Source organism: Panulirus ornatus, chromosome 19 (assembly GCF_036320965.1).
Source record: "Panulirus ornatus isolate Po-2019 chromosome 19, ASM3632096v1, whole genome shotgun sequence".
NCBI classification, from domain to species: Eukaryota; Metazoa; Arthropoda; class Malacostraca; order Decapoda; family Palinuridae; genus Panulirus; species Panulirus ornatus.
The window spans coordinates 23,476,100-23,495,052 of NC_092242.1; the positions used below are offsets into that span (position 1 = coordinate 23,476,100).

Here is an 18,953-nt window from a genome sequence, read left to right on the forward strand (position 1 = left end):
ATGGAGAGAATGAGTGAGGAAAGATTGACCAAGAGGATATATGTGTCAGAGGTGGAGGGAATGAGGAGAAGTGGGAGACCAAATTGGAGGTGGAAAGATAGAGTGAAAAAGATTTTGAGTGATCGTGGCCTGAACATGCAGAAGGGTGAAAGGTGTGCAAGGAATAGAGTGAATTGGAACGATGTTGTATACCGGGGTCGAGGTGCTGTCAATGGATTGAACCAGGGCATGTGAAGCGTCTGGGGTAAACCATGGAAAGTTCTGTTGGGCCTGGATGTGGAAAGGGAGCTGTGGTTTCAGTGCATTATTACATGACAGCTAGAGACTGAATGTGAACGAATGGTGCCTTTGTTGTCTTTTCCTAGAGCTACCTTGCACACATGAGGTGAGAGGGTGTTGTTATTCCATGTGTGGCGTGGTTGCGATGGGAATGAATAAAGGCAGACAGTATGAATTATGTACATGTGTATATATGTTTATGTCTGTGTGTGTATATATATATGTATACATTGAGATGTATAGGTATGTGTATGTGCTGTGTGTGGACGTGTATGTATATACATGTGTATGTGGGTGGCTTGGGCCGTTCTTTCTTCTGTTTCCTTGCGCTACCTCGCTGGCGTGGGAGGCAGCGACAAAGCAAAATAATATATAAAAGAAAGAGACAGGAGGTCAGGAGAAAGGTGCAAGAGGTGAAAAAAAGAGCAAATGAGGGTTGGGGTGAGAGAGTATCATTAAATTTTAGGGAGAATAAAAAGATGTTCTGGAAGGAGGTAAATAAAGTGCGTAAGACAAGGGAGCAAATGGGAACTTCAGTGAAGGGCGCAAATGGGGAGGTGATAACAAGTAGTGGTGATGTGAGAAGGAGATGGAGTGAGTATTTTGAAGGTTTGTTGAATGTGTTTGATGATAGAGTGGCAGATATAGGGTGTTTTGGTCGAGGTGGTGTGCAAAGTGCGAGGGTTAGGGAAAATGATTTGGTAAACAGAGAAGAGGTAGTAAAAGCTTTGCGGAAGATGAAAGCCGGCAAGGCAGCAGGTTTGAATGGTATTGCAGTGGAATTTATTAAAAAAGGGGGTGACTGTATTGTTGACTGGTTGGTAAGGTTATTTAATGTATGTATGACTCATGGTGAGGTGCCTGAGGATTGGCGGAATGCGTGCATAGTGCCGTTGTACAAAGGCAAAGGGGATAAGAGTGAGTGCTCAAATTACAGAGGTATAAGTTTGTTGAGTATTCCTGGCAAATGATATGGGAGGGTATTGATTGAGAGGGTGAAGGCATGTACAGAGCATCAGATTGGGGAAGAGCAGTGTGGTTTCAGAAGTGGTAGAGGATGTGTGGATCAGGTGTTTGCTTTGAAAAATGTATGTGAGAAATACTTAGAAAAGCAAATGGATTTGTATGTAGCATTTATGGATCTGGAGAAGGCATATGATAGAGTTGATAGAGATGCTCTGTGGAAGGTATTAAGAATATATGGTGTGGGAGGCAAGTAGTTAGAAGCAGTGAAAAGTTTTTATCGAGGATGTAAGGCATGTGTACGTGTAGGAAGAGAGGAAAGTGATTGGTTCTCAGTGAATGTAGGTTTGCGGCAGGGGTGTGTGATGTCTCCATGGTTGTTTAATTTGTTTATGGATGGGGTTGTTAGGGAGGTGAATGCAAGAGTTTTGGAAAGAGGGGCAAGTATGAAGTCTGTTGGGGATGAGAGAGCTTGGGAAGTGAGTCAGTTGTTGTTCGCTGATGATGCAGCGCTGGTGGCTGATTCATGTGAGAAACTGCAGAAGCTGGTGACTGAGTTTGGTAAAGTGTGTGAAAGAAGAAAGTTAAGAGTAAATGTGAATAAGAGCAAGGTTATTAGGTACAGTAGGGTTGAGGGTCAAGTCAATTGGGAGGTGAGTTTGAATGGAGAAAAACTGGAGGAAGTGATGTGTTTTAGATATCTGGGAGTAGATCTGGCAGCGGATGGAACCATGGAAGCGGAAGTGGATCATATGGTGGGGGAGGGGGCGAAAATTCTGGGAGCCTTGAAGAATGTGTGGAAGTCGAGAACATTATCTCTGAAAGCAAAAATGGTTATGTTTGAAGGAATAGTGGTTCCAACAATGTTGTATGGTTGCGAGGCGTGGACTATGGATAGAGTTGTGCGCAGGAGGATGGATGTGCTGGAAATGAGATGTTTGAGGACAATGTGTGGTGTGAGGTGGTTTGATCGAGTGAGTAACGTAAGGGTAAGAGAGATGTGTGGAAATAAAAAGAGCGTGGTTGAGAGAGCAGAAGAGGGTGTTTTGAAATGGTTTGGTCACATGGAGAGAATGAGTGAGGAAAGATTGACCAAGAGGATATATGTGTCGGAGGTGGAGGGAACGAGGAGAAGAGGGAGACCGAATTGAAGGTGTAAAGATGGAGTGAAAAAGATTTTGTGTGATCGGGGCCTGAACATGCAGGAGGGTGAAAGGAGGGCAAGGAATAGAGTGAATTGGAGCGATGTGGTATACCGGGGTTGACGTGCTGTCAGTGGATTGAATCAAGGCATGTGAAGCGTCTGGGGTAAACCATGGAAAGCTGTGTAGGTATGTATATTTGCGTGTGTGTGGACGTATGTATATACATGTGTATGGGGTGGGTTGGGTCATTTCTTTCGTCTGTTTCCTTGCGCTACCTCACAAACGCGGGAGACAGCGGCAAAAAAAAAAAAAAAAAAAAAAAAAATATATATATATATATATATATATATATATATATATATATATATATATATATATATTTTAGGGAGAATAAAAAGATGTTCTGGAAGGAGGTAAATAAAGTGCGTAAGACAAGGGAGCAAATGGGAACTTCAGTGAAGGGCGCAAATGGGGAGGTGATAACAAGTAGTGGTGATGTGAGAAGGAGATGGAGTGAGTATTTTGAAGGTTTGTTGAATGTGTTTGATGATAGAGTGGCAGATATAGGGTGTTTTGGTCGAGGTGTTGTGCAAAGTGCGAGGGTTAGGGAAAATGAGTTGGTAAACAGAGAAGAGGTAGTAAAAGCTTTGCGGAAGATGAAAGCTGGCAAGGCAGCAGGTTTGGATGGTATTGCAGTGGAATTTATTAAAAAAGGGGGTGACTGTATTGTTGACTGGTTGGTAAGGTTATTTAATGTGTGTATGACTCATGGTGAGGTGCCTGAGGATTGGCGGAATGCATGCATAGTGCCACTGTACAAAGGCAAAGGGGATAAGAGTGAGTGCTCAAATTACAGAGGTATAAGTTTGTTGAGTATTCCTGGCAAATGATATGGGAGGGTATTGATTGAGAGGGTGAAGGCATGTACAGAGCATCAGATTGGGGAAGAGCAGTGTGGTTTCAGAAGTGGTAGAGAATGTGTGGATCAGGTGTTTGCTTTGAAGAATGTATGTGAGAAATACTTAGAAAAGCAAATGGATTTGTATGTAGCATTTATGGATCTGGAGAAGGCATATGATAGAGTTGATAGAGATGCTCTGTGGAAGGTATTAAGAATATATGGTGTGGGAGGCAAGTTGTTAGAAGCAGTGAAAAGTTTTTATCGAGGATGTAAGGCATGTGTACGTGTAGGAAGAGAGGAAAGTGATTGGTTCTCAGTGAATGTAGGTTTGCGGCAGGGGTGTGTGATGTCTCCATGGTTGTTTAATTTGTTTATGGATGGGGTTGTTAGGGAGGTGAATGCAAGGGTTTTGGAAAGAGGGGCAAGTATGAAGTCTGTTGTGGATGAGAGAGCTTGGGAAGTGAGTCAGTTGTTGTTCGCTGATGATACAGCGCTTGTGGCTGATTCATGTGAGAAACTGCAGAAGCTGGTGACTGAGTTTGGTAAAGTGTGTGAAAGAAGAAAGTTAAGAGTAAATGTGAATAAGAGCAAGGTTATTAGGTACAGTAGGGTTGAGGATCAAGTCAATTGGGAGGTAAGTTTGAATGGAGAAAAACTGGAGGAAGTGAAGTGTTTTTGATATCTGGGAGTGGATCTGGCAGCGGATGGAACCATGGAAGCAGAAGTGGATCATAGGGTGGGGGAGGGGGCGAAAATCCTGGGAGCCTTGAAGAATGTGTGGAAGTCGAGAACATTATCTCGGAAAGCAAAAATGGGCATGTTTGAAGGAATAGTGGTTCCATCAGTGTTGTATGGTTGCGAGGCATGGGCTATGGATAGGGTTGTGCGCAGTAGGATGGATGTGCTGGAAATGAGATGTTTGAGGACAATGTGTGGTGTGAGGTGGTTTGATCGAGTAAGTAACATAAGGGTAAGAGAGATGTGTGGAAATAAAAAGAGCATGGTTGAGAGAGCAGAAGAGGGTGGTTTGAAATGGTTTGGACACATGGAGAGAATGAGTGAGGAAAGATTGACCAAGAGGATGTATATGTGTCAGAGGTGGAGGGAACGAGGAGAAGTGGGAGACCAAATTGGAGATGGAAAGATGGAGTGGAAAAGATTTTGTGTGATCGGGGCCTGAACATGCAGAAGGGTGAAAGGCGGGCAAAGAATAGAGTGAATTGGATTGATGTGGATATTCCACAAAGGCCCAGTCCTCTGTTCTTAACGCTACCTCGCTAATGTGGGAAATGGCGGATAGTTTAAAAGAAAAGAAAAGAAAATATATATATATATATATATTTATATATATATATATATGGGTAAAACTGAAAGTTGATGGAGAGAGGTGGGTGATTATTGGTGCATATGCACCCGGGCATGAGAAGAAAGATCATGAGAGGCAAGTGTTTTGGGAGCAACTGAATGAGTGTGTTAGTGGTTTTGATGCACGAGACCGGGTTATAGTGATGGGTGATTTGAATGCAAAGGTGAGTAATGTGGCAGTTGAGGGAATAATTGGTATACATGGGGTCTTCAGTGTTGTAAATGGAAATGGTGAAGAGCTTGTAGATTTATGTGCTGAAAAAGGACTGATGATTGGGAATACCTTGTTTAAAAAGCGAGATATACATAAGTATACGTATGTAAGTAGGAGAGATGGCCAGAGAGCGTTATTGGATTACGTGTTAATTGACAGGCCCGCGAAAGAGAGACTTTTGGATGTTAATGTGCTGAGAGGTGCAACTGGAGGGATGTCTGATCATTATCTTGTGGAGGCTAAGGTGAAGATTTGTATGGGTTTTCAGAAAAGAAGAGTGAATGTTGGGGTGAAGTGGGTGGTGAGAGTAAATGAGCTTGGGAAGGAGACCTGTGTGAGGAAGTACCAGGAGAGACTAAGTACAGAATGGAAAAAGGTGAGAACAATAGAAGTAAGGGGAGTGGGGGAGGAATGGGATGTATTTAGGGAATCAGTGATGGATCGCGCAAAAGATGCTTGTGGCATGAGAAGAGTGGGAGGTGGGTTGATTAGAAAGGGTAGTGAGTGGTGGGATGAAGAAGTAAGATTATTAGTGAAAGAGAAGAGAGAGGCATTTGGACGATTTTTGTAGGGAAAAAATGCAATTGAGTGGGAGATGTATAAAAGAAAGAGACAGGAGGTCAAGAGAAAGGTGCAAGAGGTGAAAAAAAGGGCAAAGGAGAGTTGGGGTGAGAGAGTATCATTAAATTTTAGGGAGAATAAAAAGATGTTCTGGAAGGAGGTAAATAAAGTGCGTAAGACAAGGGAGCAAATGGGAACTTCAGTGAAGGGCGCAAATGGGGAGGTGATAACAAGTAGTGGTGATGTGAGAAGGAGATGGAGTGAGTATTTTGAAGGTTTGTTGAATGTGTTTGATGATAGAGTGGCAGACATAGGGTGTTTTGGTCGAGGTGGTGTGCAAAGTGAGAGGGTTAGGGAAAATGATTTGGTAAACAGAGAAGAGGTAGTGAAAGCTTTGCGGAAGATGAAAGCCGGCAAGGCAGCAGGTTTGGATGGTATTGCAGTGGAATTTATTAAAAAAGGGGGTGACTGTATTGTTGACTGGTTGGTAAGGTTATTTAATGTATGTATGACTCATGGTGAGGTGCCTGAGGATTGGCGGAATGCGTGCATAGTGCCATTGTACAAAGGCAAAGGGGATAAGAGTGAGTGCTCAAATTACAGAGGTATAAGTTTGTTGAGTATTCCTGGTAAATTATATGGGAGGGTATTGATTGAGAGGGTGAAGACATGTGCAGAGCATCAGATTGGGGAAGAGCAGTGTGGTTTCAGAAGTGGTAGAGGATGTGTGGATCAGGTGTTTGCTTTGAAGAATGTATGTGAGAAATACTTAGAAAAGCAAATGGATTTGTATGTAGCATTTATGGATCTGGAGAAGGCATATGATAGAGTTGATAGAGATGCTCTGTGGAAGGTATTAAGAATATATGGTGTGGGAGGCAAGTAGTTAGAAGCAGTGAAAAGTTTTTATTGAGGATGTAAGGTATGTGTACGTGTAGGAAGAGAGGAAAGTGATTGGTTCTCAGTGAATGTAGGTTTGCGGCAGGGGTGTGTGATGTCTCCATGGTTGTTTAATTTGTTTATGGATGGGGTTGTTAGGGAGGTAAATGCAAGAGTTTTGGAAAGAGGGGCAAGTATGAAGTCTGTTGGGGATGAGAGAGCTTGGGAAGTGAGTCAGTTGTTGTTCGCTGATGATACAGCGCTGGTGGCTGATTCATGTGAGAAACTGCAGAAGCTGGTGACTGAGTTTGGTAAAGTGTGTGGAAGAAGAAAGTTAAGAGTAAATGTGAATAAGAGCAAGGTTATTAGGTACAGTAGGGTTGAGGGTCAAGTCAATTGGGAGGTGAGTTTGAATGGAGAAAAACTGGAGGAAGTGAAGTGTTTTAGATATCTGGGAGTGGATCTGGCAGCGGATGGAACCATGGAAGCGGAAGTGGATCATAGGGTGGGGGAGGGGGCGAAAATTCTGGGGGCCTTGAAGAATGTGTGGAAGTCGAGAACATTATCTCGGAAAGCAAAAATGGGTATGTTTGAAGGAATAGTGGTTCCAACAATGTTGTATGGTTGCGAGGCGTGGGCTATGGATAGAGTTGTGCGCAGGAGGATGGATGTGCTGGAAATGAGATGTTTGAGGACACTGTGTGGTGTGGTTTGATCGAGTGAGTAACGTAAGGGTAAGAGAGATGTGTGGAAATAAAAAGAGCGTGATTGAGAGAGCAGAAGAGGGTGTTTTGAAGTGGTTTGGGCACATGGAGAGAATGAGTGAGGAAAGATTGACCAAGAGGATATATGTGTCGGAGGTGGAGGGAACGTGGAGAAGAGGGAGACCAAATTGGAGGTGGAAAGATGGAGTGAAAAAGATTTTGTGTGATCGGGGCCTGAACATGCAGGAGGGTGAAAGGAGGGCAAGAAATAGAGTGAATTGGAGCGATGTGGTATACCGGGGCTGACGTGCTGTCAGTGGATTGAATCAAGGCATGTGAAGCGTCTGGGGTAAACAATGGAAAGCTGTGTAGGTATGTATATTTGCGTGTGTGTGGACGTATGTATATACATGTGTATGGGGTGGGTTGGGCCATTTCTTTCGTCTGTTTCCTTGCGCTACCTCACAAACGCGGGAGACAGCGGCAAAAAAAAAAAAAAAAAAAAAATATATATATATATATATATATATATATATATATATATATATATATATATATATATATATATTTTAGGGAGAATAAAAAGATGTTCTGGAAGGAGGTAAATAAAGTGCGTAAGACAAGGGAGCAAATGGGAACTTCAGTGAAGGGCGCAAATGGGGAGGTGATAACAAGTAGTGGTGATGTGAGAAGGAGATGGAGTGAGTATTTTGAAGGTTTGTTGAATATGTTTGATGATAGAGTGGAAGATATAGGGTGTTTTGGTCGAGGTGTTGTGCAAAGTGCAAGGGTTAGGGAAAATGAGTTGGTAAACAGAGAAGAGGTAGTAAAAGCTTTGCGGAAGATGAAAGCTGGCAAGGCAGCAGGTTTGGATGGTATTGCAGTGGAATTTATTAAAAAAGGGGGTGACTGTATTGTTGACTGGTTGGTAAGGTTATTTAATGTGTGTATGACTCATGGTGAGGTGCCTGAGGATTGGCGGAATGCATGCATAGTGCCACTGTACAAAGGCAAAGGGGATAAGAGTGAGTGCTCAAATTACAGAGGTATAAGTTTGTTGAGTATTCCTGGCAAATGATATGGGAGGGTATTGATTGAGAGGGTGAAGGCATGTACAGAGCATCAGATTGGGGAAGAGCAGTGTGGTTTCAGAAGTGGTAGAGGATGTGTGGATCAGGTGTTTGCTTTGAAGAATGTATGTGAGAAATACTTAGAAAAGCAAATGGATTTGTATGTAGCATTTATGGATCTGGAGAAGGCATATGATAGAGTTGATAGAGATGCTCTGTGGAAGGTATTAAGAATATATGGTGTGGGAGGCAAGTTGTTAGAAGCAGTGAAAAGTTTTTATCGAGGATGTAAGGCATGTGTACGTGTAGGAAGAGAGGAAAGTGATTGGTTCTCAGTGAATGTAGGTTTGCGGCAGGGGTGTGTGATGTCTCCATGGTTGTTTAATTTGTTTATGGATGGGGTTGTAAGGGAGGTAAATGCAAGAGTCCTGGAAAGAGGGGCAAGTATGAAGTCTGTTGGGGATGAGAGAGCTTGGGAAGTGAGTCAGTTGTTGTTCGCTGATGATACAGCGCTGGTGGCTGATTCATGTGAGAAACTGCAGAAGCTGGTGACTGAGTTTGGTAAAGTGTGTGGAAGAAGAAAGTTGAGAGTAAATGTGAATAAGAGCAAGGTTATTAGGTACAGTAGGGTTGAGGGTCAAGTCAATTGGGAGGTGAGTTTGAATGGAGAAAAACTGGAGGAAGTGAAGTGTTTTAGATATCTGGGAGTGGATCTGTCAGCGGATGGAACCATGGAAGCGGAAGTGGATCATAGGGTGGGGGGAGGGGGCAAAAATTTTGGGAGCCTTGAAAAATGTGTGGAAGTCGAGAACATTATCTCGGAAAGCGAAAATGGGTATGTTTGAGGGAATAGTGGTTCCAACAATGTTGTATGGTTGCGAGGCGTGGGCTATGGATAGAGATGTGCGCAGGAGGATGGATGTGCTGGAAATGAGATGTTTGAGGACAATGTGTGGTGTGAGGTGGTTTGATCGAGTAAGTAACGTAAGGGTAAGAGAGATGTGTGGAAATAAAAAGAGCGTGGTTGAGAGAGCAGAAGAGGGTGTTTTGAAATGGTTTGGGCACATGGAGAGAATGAGTGAGGAGAGATTGACCAAGAGGATATATGTGTCGGAGGTGGAGGGAACGAGGAGAAGAGGGAGACCAAATTGGAGGTGGAAAGATGGAGTGAAAAAGATTTTGTGTGATCGGGGCCTGAACATGCAGGAGGGTGAAAGGAGGGTAAGGAATAGAGTGAATTGGAGTCATGTAGTATACAGGGGTTGACGTGCTGTCAGTGGATTGAATCAAGGCATGTGAAGCGTCTGGGGTAAACCATGGAAAGCTGTGTAGGTATGTATATTTGCATGTGTGGACGTGTGTATGTACATGTGTATGGGGGGGGGGGGGTTGGGCCATTTCTTTCGTCTGTTTCCTTGCGCTACCTCGCAAACGCGGGAGACAGCGACAAAGTATAAAAAAAAAAAAAAAAAAAATATATATATATATATATATATATATATATATATATATATATATATATATATATATATATATATATGGGTAAAGCTGAAAGTTGATGGAGAGAGGTGGGTGATTATTGGTGCATATGCACCCGGGCATGAGAAGAAAGATCATGAGAGGCAAGTGTTTTGGGAGCAGCTGAATGAGTGTGTTAGTGGTTTTGATGCACGAGACCGGGTTATAGTGATGGGTGATTTGAATGCAAAGGTGAGTAATGTGGCAGTTGAGGGAATAATTGGTATACATGGGGTGTTCAGTGTTGTAAATGGAAATGGTGAAGAGCTTGTAGATTTATGTGCAGAAAAAGGACTGATGATTGGGAATACCTTGTTTAAAAAGCAAGATATACATAAGTATACATATGTAAGTAGGAGAGATGGCCAGAGAGCGTTATTGGATTACGTGTTAATTGACAGGCCCGCGAAAGGGAGACTTTTGGATGTTAATGTGCTGAGAGGTGCAACTGGAGGGATGTCTGATCATTATCTTGTGGAGGCTAAGGTGAAGATTTGTATGGGTTTTCAGAAAAGAAGAGTGAATGTTGGGGTGAAGAGGGTGGTGAGAGTAAGTGAGCTTGGGAAGGAGACCTGTGTGAGGAAGTACCAGGAGAGACTGAGTACAGAATGGAAAAAGGTGAGAACAATGGAAGTAAGGGGAGTGGGGGAGGAAGGAGATGTATTTAGGGAATCAGTGATGGATCGCGCAAAAGATGCTTGTGGCATGAGAAGAGTGGGAGGTGGGTTGATTAGAAAGGGTAGTGAGTGGTGGGATGAAGAAGTAAGATTATTAGTGAAAGAGAAGAGAGAGGCATTTGGACGATTTTTGCAGGGAAAAAATGCAATTGAGTGGGAGATGTATAAAAGAAAGAGACAGGAGGTCAAGAGAAAGGTGCAAGAGGTGAAAAAAAGGGCAAATGAGAGTTGGGGTGAGAGAGTATCATTAGATTTTAGGGAGAATAAAAAGATGTTCTGGAAGGAGGTAAATAAAGTGCGTAAGACAAGGGAGCAAATGGGAACTTCAGTGAAGGGCGCAAATGGGGAGGTGATAACAAGTAGTGGTGATGTGAGAAGGAGATGGAGTGAGTATTTTGAAGGTTTGTTGAATGTGTTTGATGATAGAGTGGCAGACATAGGGTGTTTTGGTCGAGGTGGTGTGCAAAGTGAGAGGGTTAGGGAAAATGATTTGGTAAACAGAGAAGAGGTAGTGAAAGCTTTGCGGAAGATGAAAGCCGGCAAGGCAGCAGGTTTGGATGGTATTGCAGTGGAATTTATTAAAAAAGGGGGTGACTGTATTGTTGACTGGTTGGTAAGGTTATTTAATGTATGTATGACTCATGGTGAGGTGCCTGAGGATTGGCGGAATGCGTGCATAGTGCCATTGTACAAAGGCAAAGGGGATAAGAGTGAGTGCTCAAATTACAGAGGTATAAGTTTGTTGAGTATTCCTGGTAAATTATATGGGAGGGTATTGATTGAGAGGGTGAAGACATGTGCAGAGCATCAGATTGGGGAAGAGCAGTGTGGTTTCAGAAGTGGTAGAGGATGTGTGGATCAGGTGTTTGCTTTGAAGAATGTATGTGAGAAATACTTAGAAAAGCAAATGGATTTGTATGTAGCATTTATGGATCTGGAGAAGGCATATGATAGAGTTGATAGAGATGCTCTGTGGAAGGTATTAAGAATATATGGTGTGGGAGGCAAGTAGTTAGAAGCAGTGAAAAGTTTTTATTGAGGATGTAAGGTATGTGTACGTGTAGGAAGAGAGGAAAGTGATTGGTTCTCAGTGAATGTAGGTTTGCGGCAGGGGTGTGTGATGTCTCCATGGTTGTTTAATTTGTTTATGGATGGGGTTGTTAGGGAGGTAAATGCAAGAGTTTTGGAAAGAGGGGCAAGTATGAAGTCTGTTGGGGATGAGAGAGCTTGGGAAGTGAGTCAGTTGTTGTTCGCTGATGATACAGCGCTGGTGGCTGATTCATGTGAGAAACTGCAGAAGCTGGTGACTGAGTTTGGTAAAGTGTGTGGAAGAAGAAAGTTAAGAGTAAATGTGAATAAGAGCAAGGTTATTAGGTACAGTAGGGTTGAGGGTCAAGTCAATTGGGAGGTGAGTTTGAATGGAGAAAAACTGGAGGAAGTGAAGTGTTTTAGATATCTGGGAGTGGATCTGGCAGCGGATGGAACCATGGAAGCGGAAGTGGATCATAGGGTGGGGGAGGGGGCGAAAATTCTGGGGGCCTTGAAGAATGTGTGGAAGTCGAGAACATTATCTCGGAAAGCAAAAATGGGTATGTTTGAAGGAATAGTGGTTCCAACAATGTTGTATGGTTGCGAGGCGTGGGCTATGGATAGAGTTGTGCGCAGGAGGATGGATGTGCTGGAAATGAGATGTTTGAGGACACTGTGTGGTGTGGTTTGATCGAGTGAGTAACGTAAGGGTAAGAGAGATGTGTGGAAATAAAAAGAGCGTGATTGAGAGAGCAGAAGAGGGTGTTTTGAAGTGGTTTGGGCACATGGAGAGAATGAGTGAGGAAAGATTGACCAAGAGGATATATGTGTCGGAGGTGGAGGGAACGTGGAGAAGAGGGAGACCAAATTGGAGGTGGAAAGATGGAGTGAAAAAGATTTTGTGTGATCGGGGCCTGAACATGCAGGAGGGTGAAAGGAGGGCAAGAAATAGAGTGAATTGGAGCGATGTGGTATACCGGGGCTGACGTGCTGTCAGTGGATTGAATCAAGGCATGTGAAGCGTCTGGGGTAAACCATGGAAAGCTGTGTAGGTATGTATATTTGCGTGTGTGGACGTATGTATATACATGTGTATGGGGGGGGGTTGGGCCATTTCTTTCGTCTGTTTCCTTGCGCTACCTCGCAAACGCAGGAGACAGCGACAAAGTATAATAAAAAAATGAAAAATATATATATATATATATCCTCCCCTCCTTGTATTAACTTTCTAAAATGGGAAACAGAAGAAGGAGTCACGCGGGGAGTGATCATCCTCCTCGAAGGCTCAGAGTGGGATGCCTAAATGTGTGTGGATGTAACCAAGATGTGAAAAAAGGAGAGATAGGTAGTATGTTTGAGGAAAGGAACCTGGATGTTTTGGCTCTGAGTGAAACGAAGCTCAAGGGTAAAGGGGAAGAGTGGTTTGGAAATGTCTGGGGAGTGAAGTCAGGGGTTAGTGAGAGGACAAGAGCTAGGGAAGGAGTAGCAATACTCCTGAAACAGGAGTTGTGGGAGTATGTGATAGAATGCAAGAAAGTAAATTCTCGATTAATATGGGTAAAACTGAAAGTTGATGGAGAGAGGTGGGTGATTATTGGTGCATATGCACCTGGGCATGAGAAGAAAGATCATGAGAGGCAAGTGTTTTGGGAGCAGCTAAATGAGTGTGTTAGCGGTTTTGATGCACGAGACCGGGTTATAGTGATGGGTGATTTGAATGCAAAGGTGAGTAATGTGGCAGTTGAGGGAATAATTGGTATGCATGGGGTGTTCAGTGTTGTAAATGGAAATGGTGAAGAGCTTGTAGATTTATGTGCTGAAAAAGGACTGATGATTGGGAATACCTGGTTTAAAAAGCGAGATATACATAAGTATACTTATGTAAGTAGGAGAGATGGCCAGAGAGCGTTATTGGATTACGTGTTAATTGACAGGCGCGCGAAAGAGAGACTTTTGGATGTTAATGTGCTGAGAGGTGCAACTGGAGGGATGTCTGATCATTATCTTGTGGAGGCTAAGGTGAAGATTAGTATGGGTTTTCAGAAAAGAGGAGTGAATGTTGGGGTGAAGAAGGTGGTGAGAGTAAGTGAGCTTGGGAAGGAGACCTGTGTGGGGAAGTACCAGGAGAGACTGAGTACAGAATGGAAAAAGGTGAGAACAATGGAAGTAAGGGGAGTGGGGGAGGAATGGGATGTATTTAGGGAATCAGTGATGGATTGCGCAAAAGATGCTTGTGGCATGAGAAGAGTGGGAGGTGGGCTGTTTAGAAAGGGTAGTGAGTGGTGGGATGAAGAAGTAAGAGTATTAGTGAAAGAGAAGAGAGAGGCATTTGGACGATTTTTGCAGGGAAAAAATGCAATTGAGTGGGAGAAGTATAAAAGAAAGAGACAGGAGGTCAAGAGAAAGGTGCAAGGGGTGAAAAAAAGGGCAGATGAGAGTTGGGGTGAGAGACTATCAGTAAATTTTAGGGAGAATAAAAAGATGTTCTGGAAGGAGGTAAATAGGGTGCGTAAGACAAGGGAGCAAATGGGAACTTCAGTGAAGGGCGCAAATGGGGAGGTGATAACAAGTAGCGGTGATGTGAGAAGGAGATGGAATGAGTATTTTGAAGGTTTGTTGAATGTGTCTGATGACAGAGTGGCAGATATAGGGTGTTTTGGTCGAGGTGGTGTGCAAAGTGAGAGGGTTAGGGAAAATGATTTGGTAAACAGAGAAGAGGTAGTAAAAGCTTTGCGGAAGATGAAAGCCGGCAAGGCAGCAGGTTTGGATGGTATTGCAGTGGAATTTATTAAAAAAGGGGGTGACTGTATTGTTGACTGGTTGGTAAGGTTATTTAATGTATGTATGACTCATGGTGAGGTGCCTGAGGATTGGCGGAATGCGTGCATAGTGCCATTGTACAAAGGCAAAGGGGATAAGAGTGAGTGCTCAAATTACAGAGGTATAAGTTTGTTGAGTATTCCTGGTAAATTATATGGGAGGGTATTGATTGAGAGGGTGAAGGCATGTACAGAGCATCAGATTGGGGAAGAGCAGTGCGGTTTCAGAAGTGGTAGAGGATGTGTGGATCAGGTGTTTGCTTTGAAGAATGTATGTGAGAAATACTTAGAAAAGCAAATGGATTTGTATGTAGCATTTATGGATCTGGAGAAGGCATATGATAGAGTTGATAGAGATGCTCTGTGGAAGGTATTAAGAATATATGGTGTGGGAGGCAAGTTGTTAGAAGCAGTGAAAAGTTTTTATCGAGGATGTAAGGCATGTGTACGTGTAGGAAGAGAGGAAAGTGATTGGTTCTCAGTGAATGTAGGTTTGCGGCAGGGGTGTGTGATGTCTCCATGGTTGTTTAATTTGTTTATGGATGGGGTTGTAAGGGAGGTAAATGCAAGAGTCCTGGAAAGAGGGGCAAGTATGAAGTCTGTTGGGGATGAGAGAGCTTGGGAAGTGAGTCAGTTGTTGTTCGCTGATGATACAGCGCTGGTGGCTGATTCATGTGAGAAACTGCAGAAGCTGGTGACTGAGTTTGGTAAAGTGTGTGGAAGAAGAAAGTTGAGAGTAAATGTGAATAAGAGCAAGGTTATTAGGTACAGTAGGGGTGAGGGTCAAGTCAATTGGGAGGTGAGTTTGAATGGAGAAAAACTGGAGGAAGTGAAGTGTTTTAGATATCTGGGAGTGGATCTGTCAGCGGATGGAACCATGGAAGCGGAAGTGGATCATAGGGTGGGGGAGGGGGCGAAAATTTTGGGAGCCTTGAAAAATGTGTGGAAGTCGAGAACATTATCTCGGAAAGCGAAAATGGGTATGTTTGAGGGAATAGTGGTTCCAACAATGATGTATGGTTGCGAGGCGTGGGCTATGGATAGAGTTGTGCGCAGGAGGGTGGATGTGCTGGAAATGAGATGTTTGAGGACAATGTGTGGTGTGAGGTGGTTTGATCGAGTGAGTAACGTAAGGGTAAGAGAGATGTGTGGAAATAAAAAGAGCGTGGTTGAGAGAGCAGAAGAGGGTGTTTTGAAGTGGTTTGGGCACATGGAGGGAATGAGTGAGGAGAGATTGACCAAGAGGATATATGTGTCGGAGGTGGAGGGAACGAGGAGAAGAGGGAGACCAAATTGGAGGTGGAAAGATGGAGTGAAAAAGATTTTGTGTGATCGGGGCCTGAACATGCAGGAGGGTGAAAGGAGGGCAAGGAATAGAGTGAATTGGAGCGATGTGGTATACAGGGGTTGACGTGCTGTCAGTGGATTGAATCAAGGCATGTGAAGCGTCTGGGGTAAACCATGGAAAGCTGTGTAGGTATGTATATTTGCGTGTGTGGACGTGTGTATGTACATGTGTATGGGGGGGGGGGGTTGGGCCATTTCTTTCGTCTGTTTCCTTGCGCTACCTCGCAAACGCGGGAGACAGCGACAAAGTATAAAAAAAAAAAAAAAAATATATATATATATATATATATATATATATATATATATATATATATATATATATATATATATATATATATATATATGTATAACAGCCCAACCAGGAAGGTGGAATGAACATTCAGTATACTGCCAGAAGAAAAATAAGAAACAAGCATAAGGTAACTACAGAAACATTTAAGGGAATACTTGTCATGAATTCAGTCCCAGATGAACCAAGAGTAGATGATTATGTTATGAAAGGGGCAGCTGATTAGAACAGTGACTGTATTCATCAAGCAAGATGTGCAGTGAGCACTTTTTGCTATCTTTACCATTATGGCCAGATCTTGTTTGTGCTCAGTGGGAGGTATGTATTCCCCTTTCATATGTTCATAGTGCCTATGGGATGATATGATGATTTGAGAGAGAAATATAATTTTGATGCAGGGAAAAGTATTTCTTCCTTGATTGGCATCCTGTGAGCATTTTTCTCAGTTTGATTACAGCCTTATCTTCCTTTCTCTTTTGAAAATCCTTTCTTATAACTAATGGCCATCATCAGGTTGATGCTTGTGTTCTGGGAACTATGAGGCATATGGGTAGCAATGGCCCAGAGTTAATGACATTTCTGAGAGGAGGTTGCTGATTGGTAATTGGCATACCTAGGAAGAGCCATGAGGCCACAGACTTCATTGAAAATAAAAAAAGAAAGGGACAGTAGTGAATGCCATGTATCAAGAAAATCTTTTTTGTATGCCACCTTAGGCACGAGTGCCTTAAGTTCACCAACCATCTACTGCTGTCTACTGAAGAAGTTTTGGTGATGATTACATATTTATAGTCTAGTTAAACAGAAACCCTTGATGATTTTATGAGAATTATTGTTATTTTTATTTGTGCAACAGTATGAAAAAATTCTTTATTGAAAAATATTGAGAATTTGATACATTACATTATATGTAAATTAGATAAAACAGTCACACAAATTTTCTGTATTACAAGGAAAAACATGCTGGAATTTTTGGAACCAGCTTAACCTAGCTTGGTGGAGTGGAACTGCCTGTGTGTACCTGTTTTAGTATACTATGATTGGCTTATGTTGGTCAGTTTATATTTCTTATGAGCCAAGGAAGAGAGGTGACTAAGTATTTACACTAGTAGAGTAGAAATGAATATTGGGAAATTAGGAAGTATATGTTAAAGGGATTCTGTAATAGAAGAATATGAAGAAATTTTATAACAATCGTGTTTTTTTTCCAGAGGATCTGTGGCTTGCACTGTTCTGTCTCTTTGGCAAAGGGATGAGATGTGTCATAAAAGTCATGGGTGAAGGGATGAAATGCATCATAGATATCATTTATTTTACAGTATACTTTTCTGCTTTTTTAAGGCACACATGAACCAAGGAGAGATCATCCTTTAGGCATGTTGATAAGTCCAGCTCCTATGAAAGTGCCTCTGAGAAATTCCTCAAAAGTTATAAAGGTATACATTTTTTCTTATTTTGTGAAGCTTTACTTACAGGCACATGTAGCATCATATTAGAATGCTTTAGCTTGTATATATAGAGAGAATAAGCATATTCTGTGCTGAGAATTTGTAAAGGCAGTTGTATTAGTTATACCCTCATCCCTTTCTGAATGTTTTCCTCACAGATCCCTTCCTGTAAGAGCTTATTCATCCTTTTTACTCAATCAATTTCTTTCTCTGTTTCTTCATGATTATTTGCTTTTTCCATATCAGTTAGGCAGCCTCTAGAATGAATATGTAATGGTTTCTTTTGCATGTTTTCACTGCAGGAGGTCAAGAGAAAGGTGTAAGAGATGAAAAAGAGGGCAAATGAGAGTTGGGGTGAGAGAGAATCATTAAACTTTAGGTAGAATAAAAAGATGTTTTGGAAGGAGGTAAATAAAGTGCATAAGACAAGAGAACAAATGGGAACATTGGTGAAGGGGGCTAATGGGGAGATAATAACAAGTAGTGGTGATGTGAGAAGGAGATGGAGTGAGTATTTTGAAGGTTTGTTGAATGTGTTAGATGATAGAGTGGCAGATATAGGATGTTTTAGTCGAGGTGGTGTGCAAAGTGAGAGGGTCAGGGAGATTGATTTGGTAAACAGAGAAGAGGTAGTGATAGCTTTGCAGATGATGAAAGCCGGCAAGGCGGCGGGTTTGGACGGTATTGCATTGGAATTTATTAAAACGGGTTGACTGGTTGGTGAGGATATTCAATGTGTGTATGGCTCATGGTGAAGTGCTTGAGGATTGGCAAAATGCATGCATAATGCCATTGTACAAAGGCAAAGGGGATAAGAGTGAGTGCTCAAATCACAGAGATATAAGTTTGTTGAGCATTCCTGGGAAATTATATGGGAGGGTATTGATTGAGAGGGTGAAGGCATGTACGGAGCATCAGATGGAAGAGCAGTTTGGTTTCAGAAGTGGTAGAGGATGTGTGGATCAGGTATTTGCTTTGAAGAATGTATGTGAGAAATAGAAAAAAAAATGGATTTGTATCTAGCATTTATGGGTCTGGAGAAGGCATATGATAGAGTTGATGGAGATGCTCTGTGGAAGGTATTAAGAGTATATGGTGTGGGAGGCAAGTTGCTGGAAGCAGTGAAAAGTTTTTATTGAGGATGTAAGGCATGTGTACGTGTAGGAAGAGAGGAAAGTGATTGGTTCCCAGTGAATGTTGGTTTGCGGCAGGGGTGTGTGATGTCTCCATGGTTGTTTAATTTGTTTATGGATGGGGTTGGTAGGGAGGTGAATGCAAGAATTTTGGAGAGAGGGGCAGGTATGTAGTCTGTTGTGGATGAGAGGGCCTGGGAAATGAGTCAATTATTGTTCGCTGATGATACGGCGCTGGTGGCTGATTCGGGTGAGAAACTGCAGAAGCTGGTGACTGAGTTTGGTAAAGTGTGTGAAAGAAGAAAGCTGAGAGTATGTGAAATGTGAATAAGGGCAAGGTCATTGGGTACAGTAGGGTTGAGGGACAAGTCAATTGGGAGGTAAGTTTGAATGGAGAAAAACTGGAGGAAGTGATGTGTTTTAGATATCTGAGAGTGGATTTGGCAGCGGATGGAACCTTGGAAGCGGGTATGAGTCACAGGGTGGGGGAGGGGACGAAAGTTCTGGGAGCATTGAAAAATGTGTGGAAGGGGAGAACATTGTTTTTGAAGGAATAGTGGTTCCAACGACGTTATATGGTTGCGAAGCGTGGGCTATAGATAGGGTTTGCAG

The 18,953-nt window shown here is 42.6% G+C and overlaps 1 protein-coding gene across 1 annotated transcript in view; it reads left to right on the forward strand.

Moving 5' to 3' along the window:
• LOC139755681 (RCC1-like G exchanging factor-like protein) overlaps positions 1 to 18,953 on the forward strand; it is a 170,065-nt gene that overhangs the window by 87,227 nt on the left and 63,885 nt on the right. Inside the window, exon 6 of the mRNA XM_071674328.1 lies at positions 17,102 to 17,196. Within this exon, the coding sequence (XP_071530429.1) occupies positions 17,102 to 17,196 (95 nt within the window). The remainder of the gene's footprint in view (positions 1 to 17,101; positions 17,197 to 18,953) is intronic.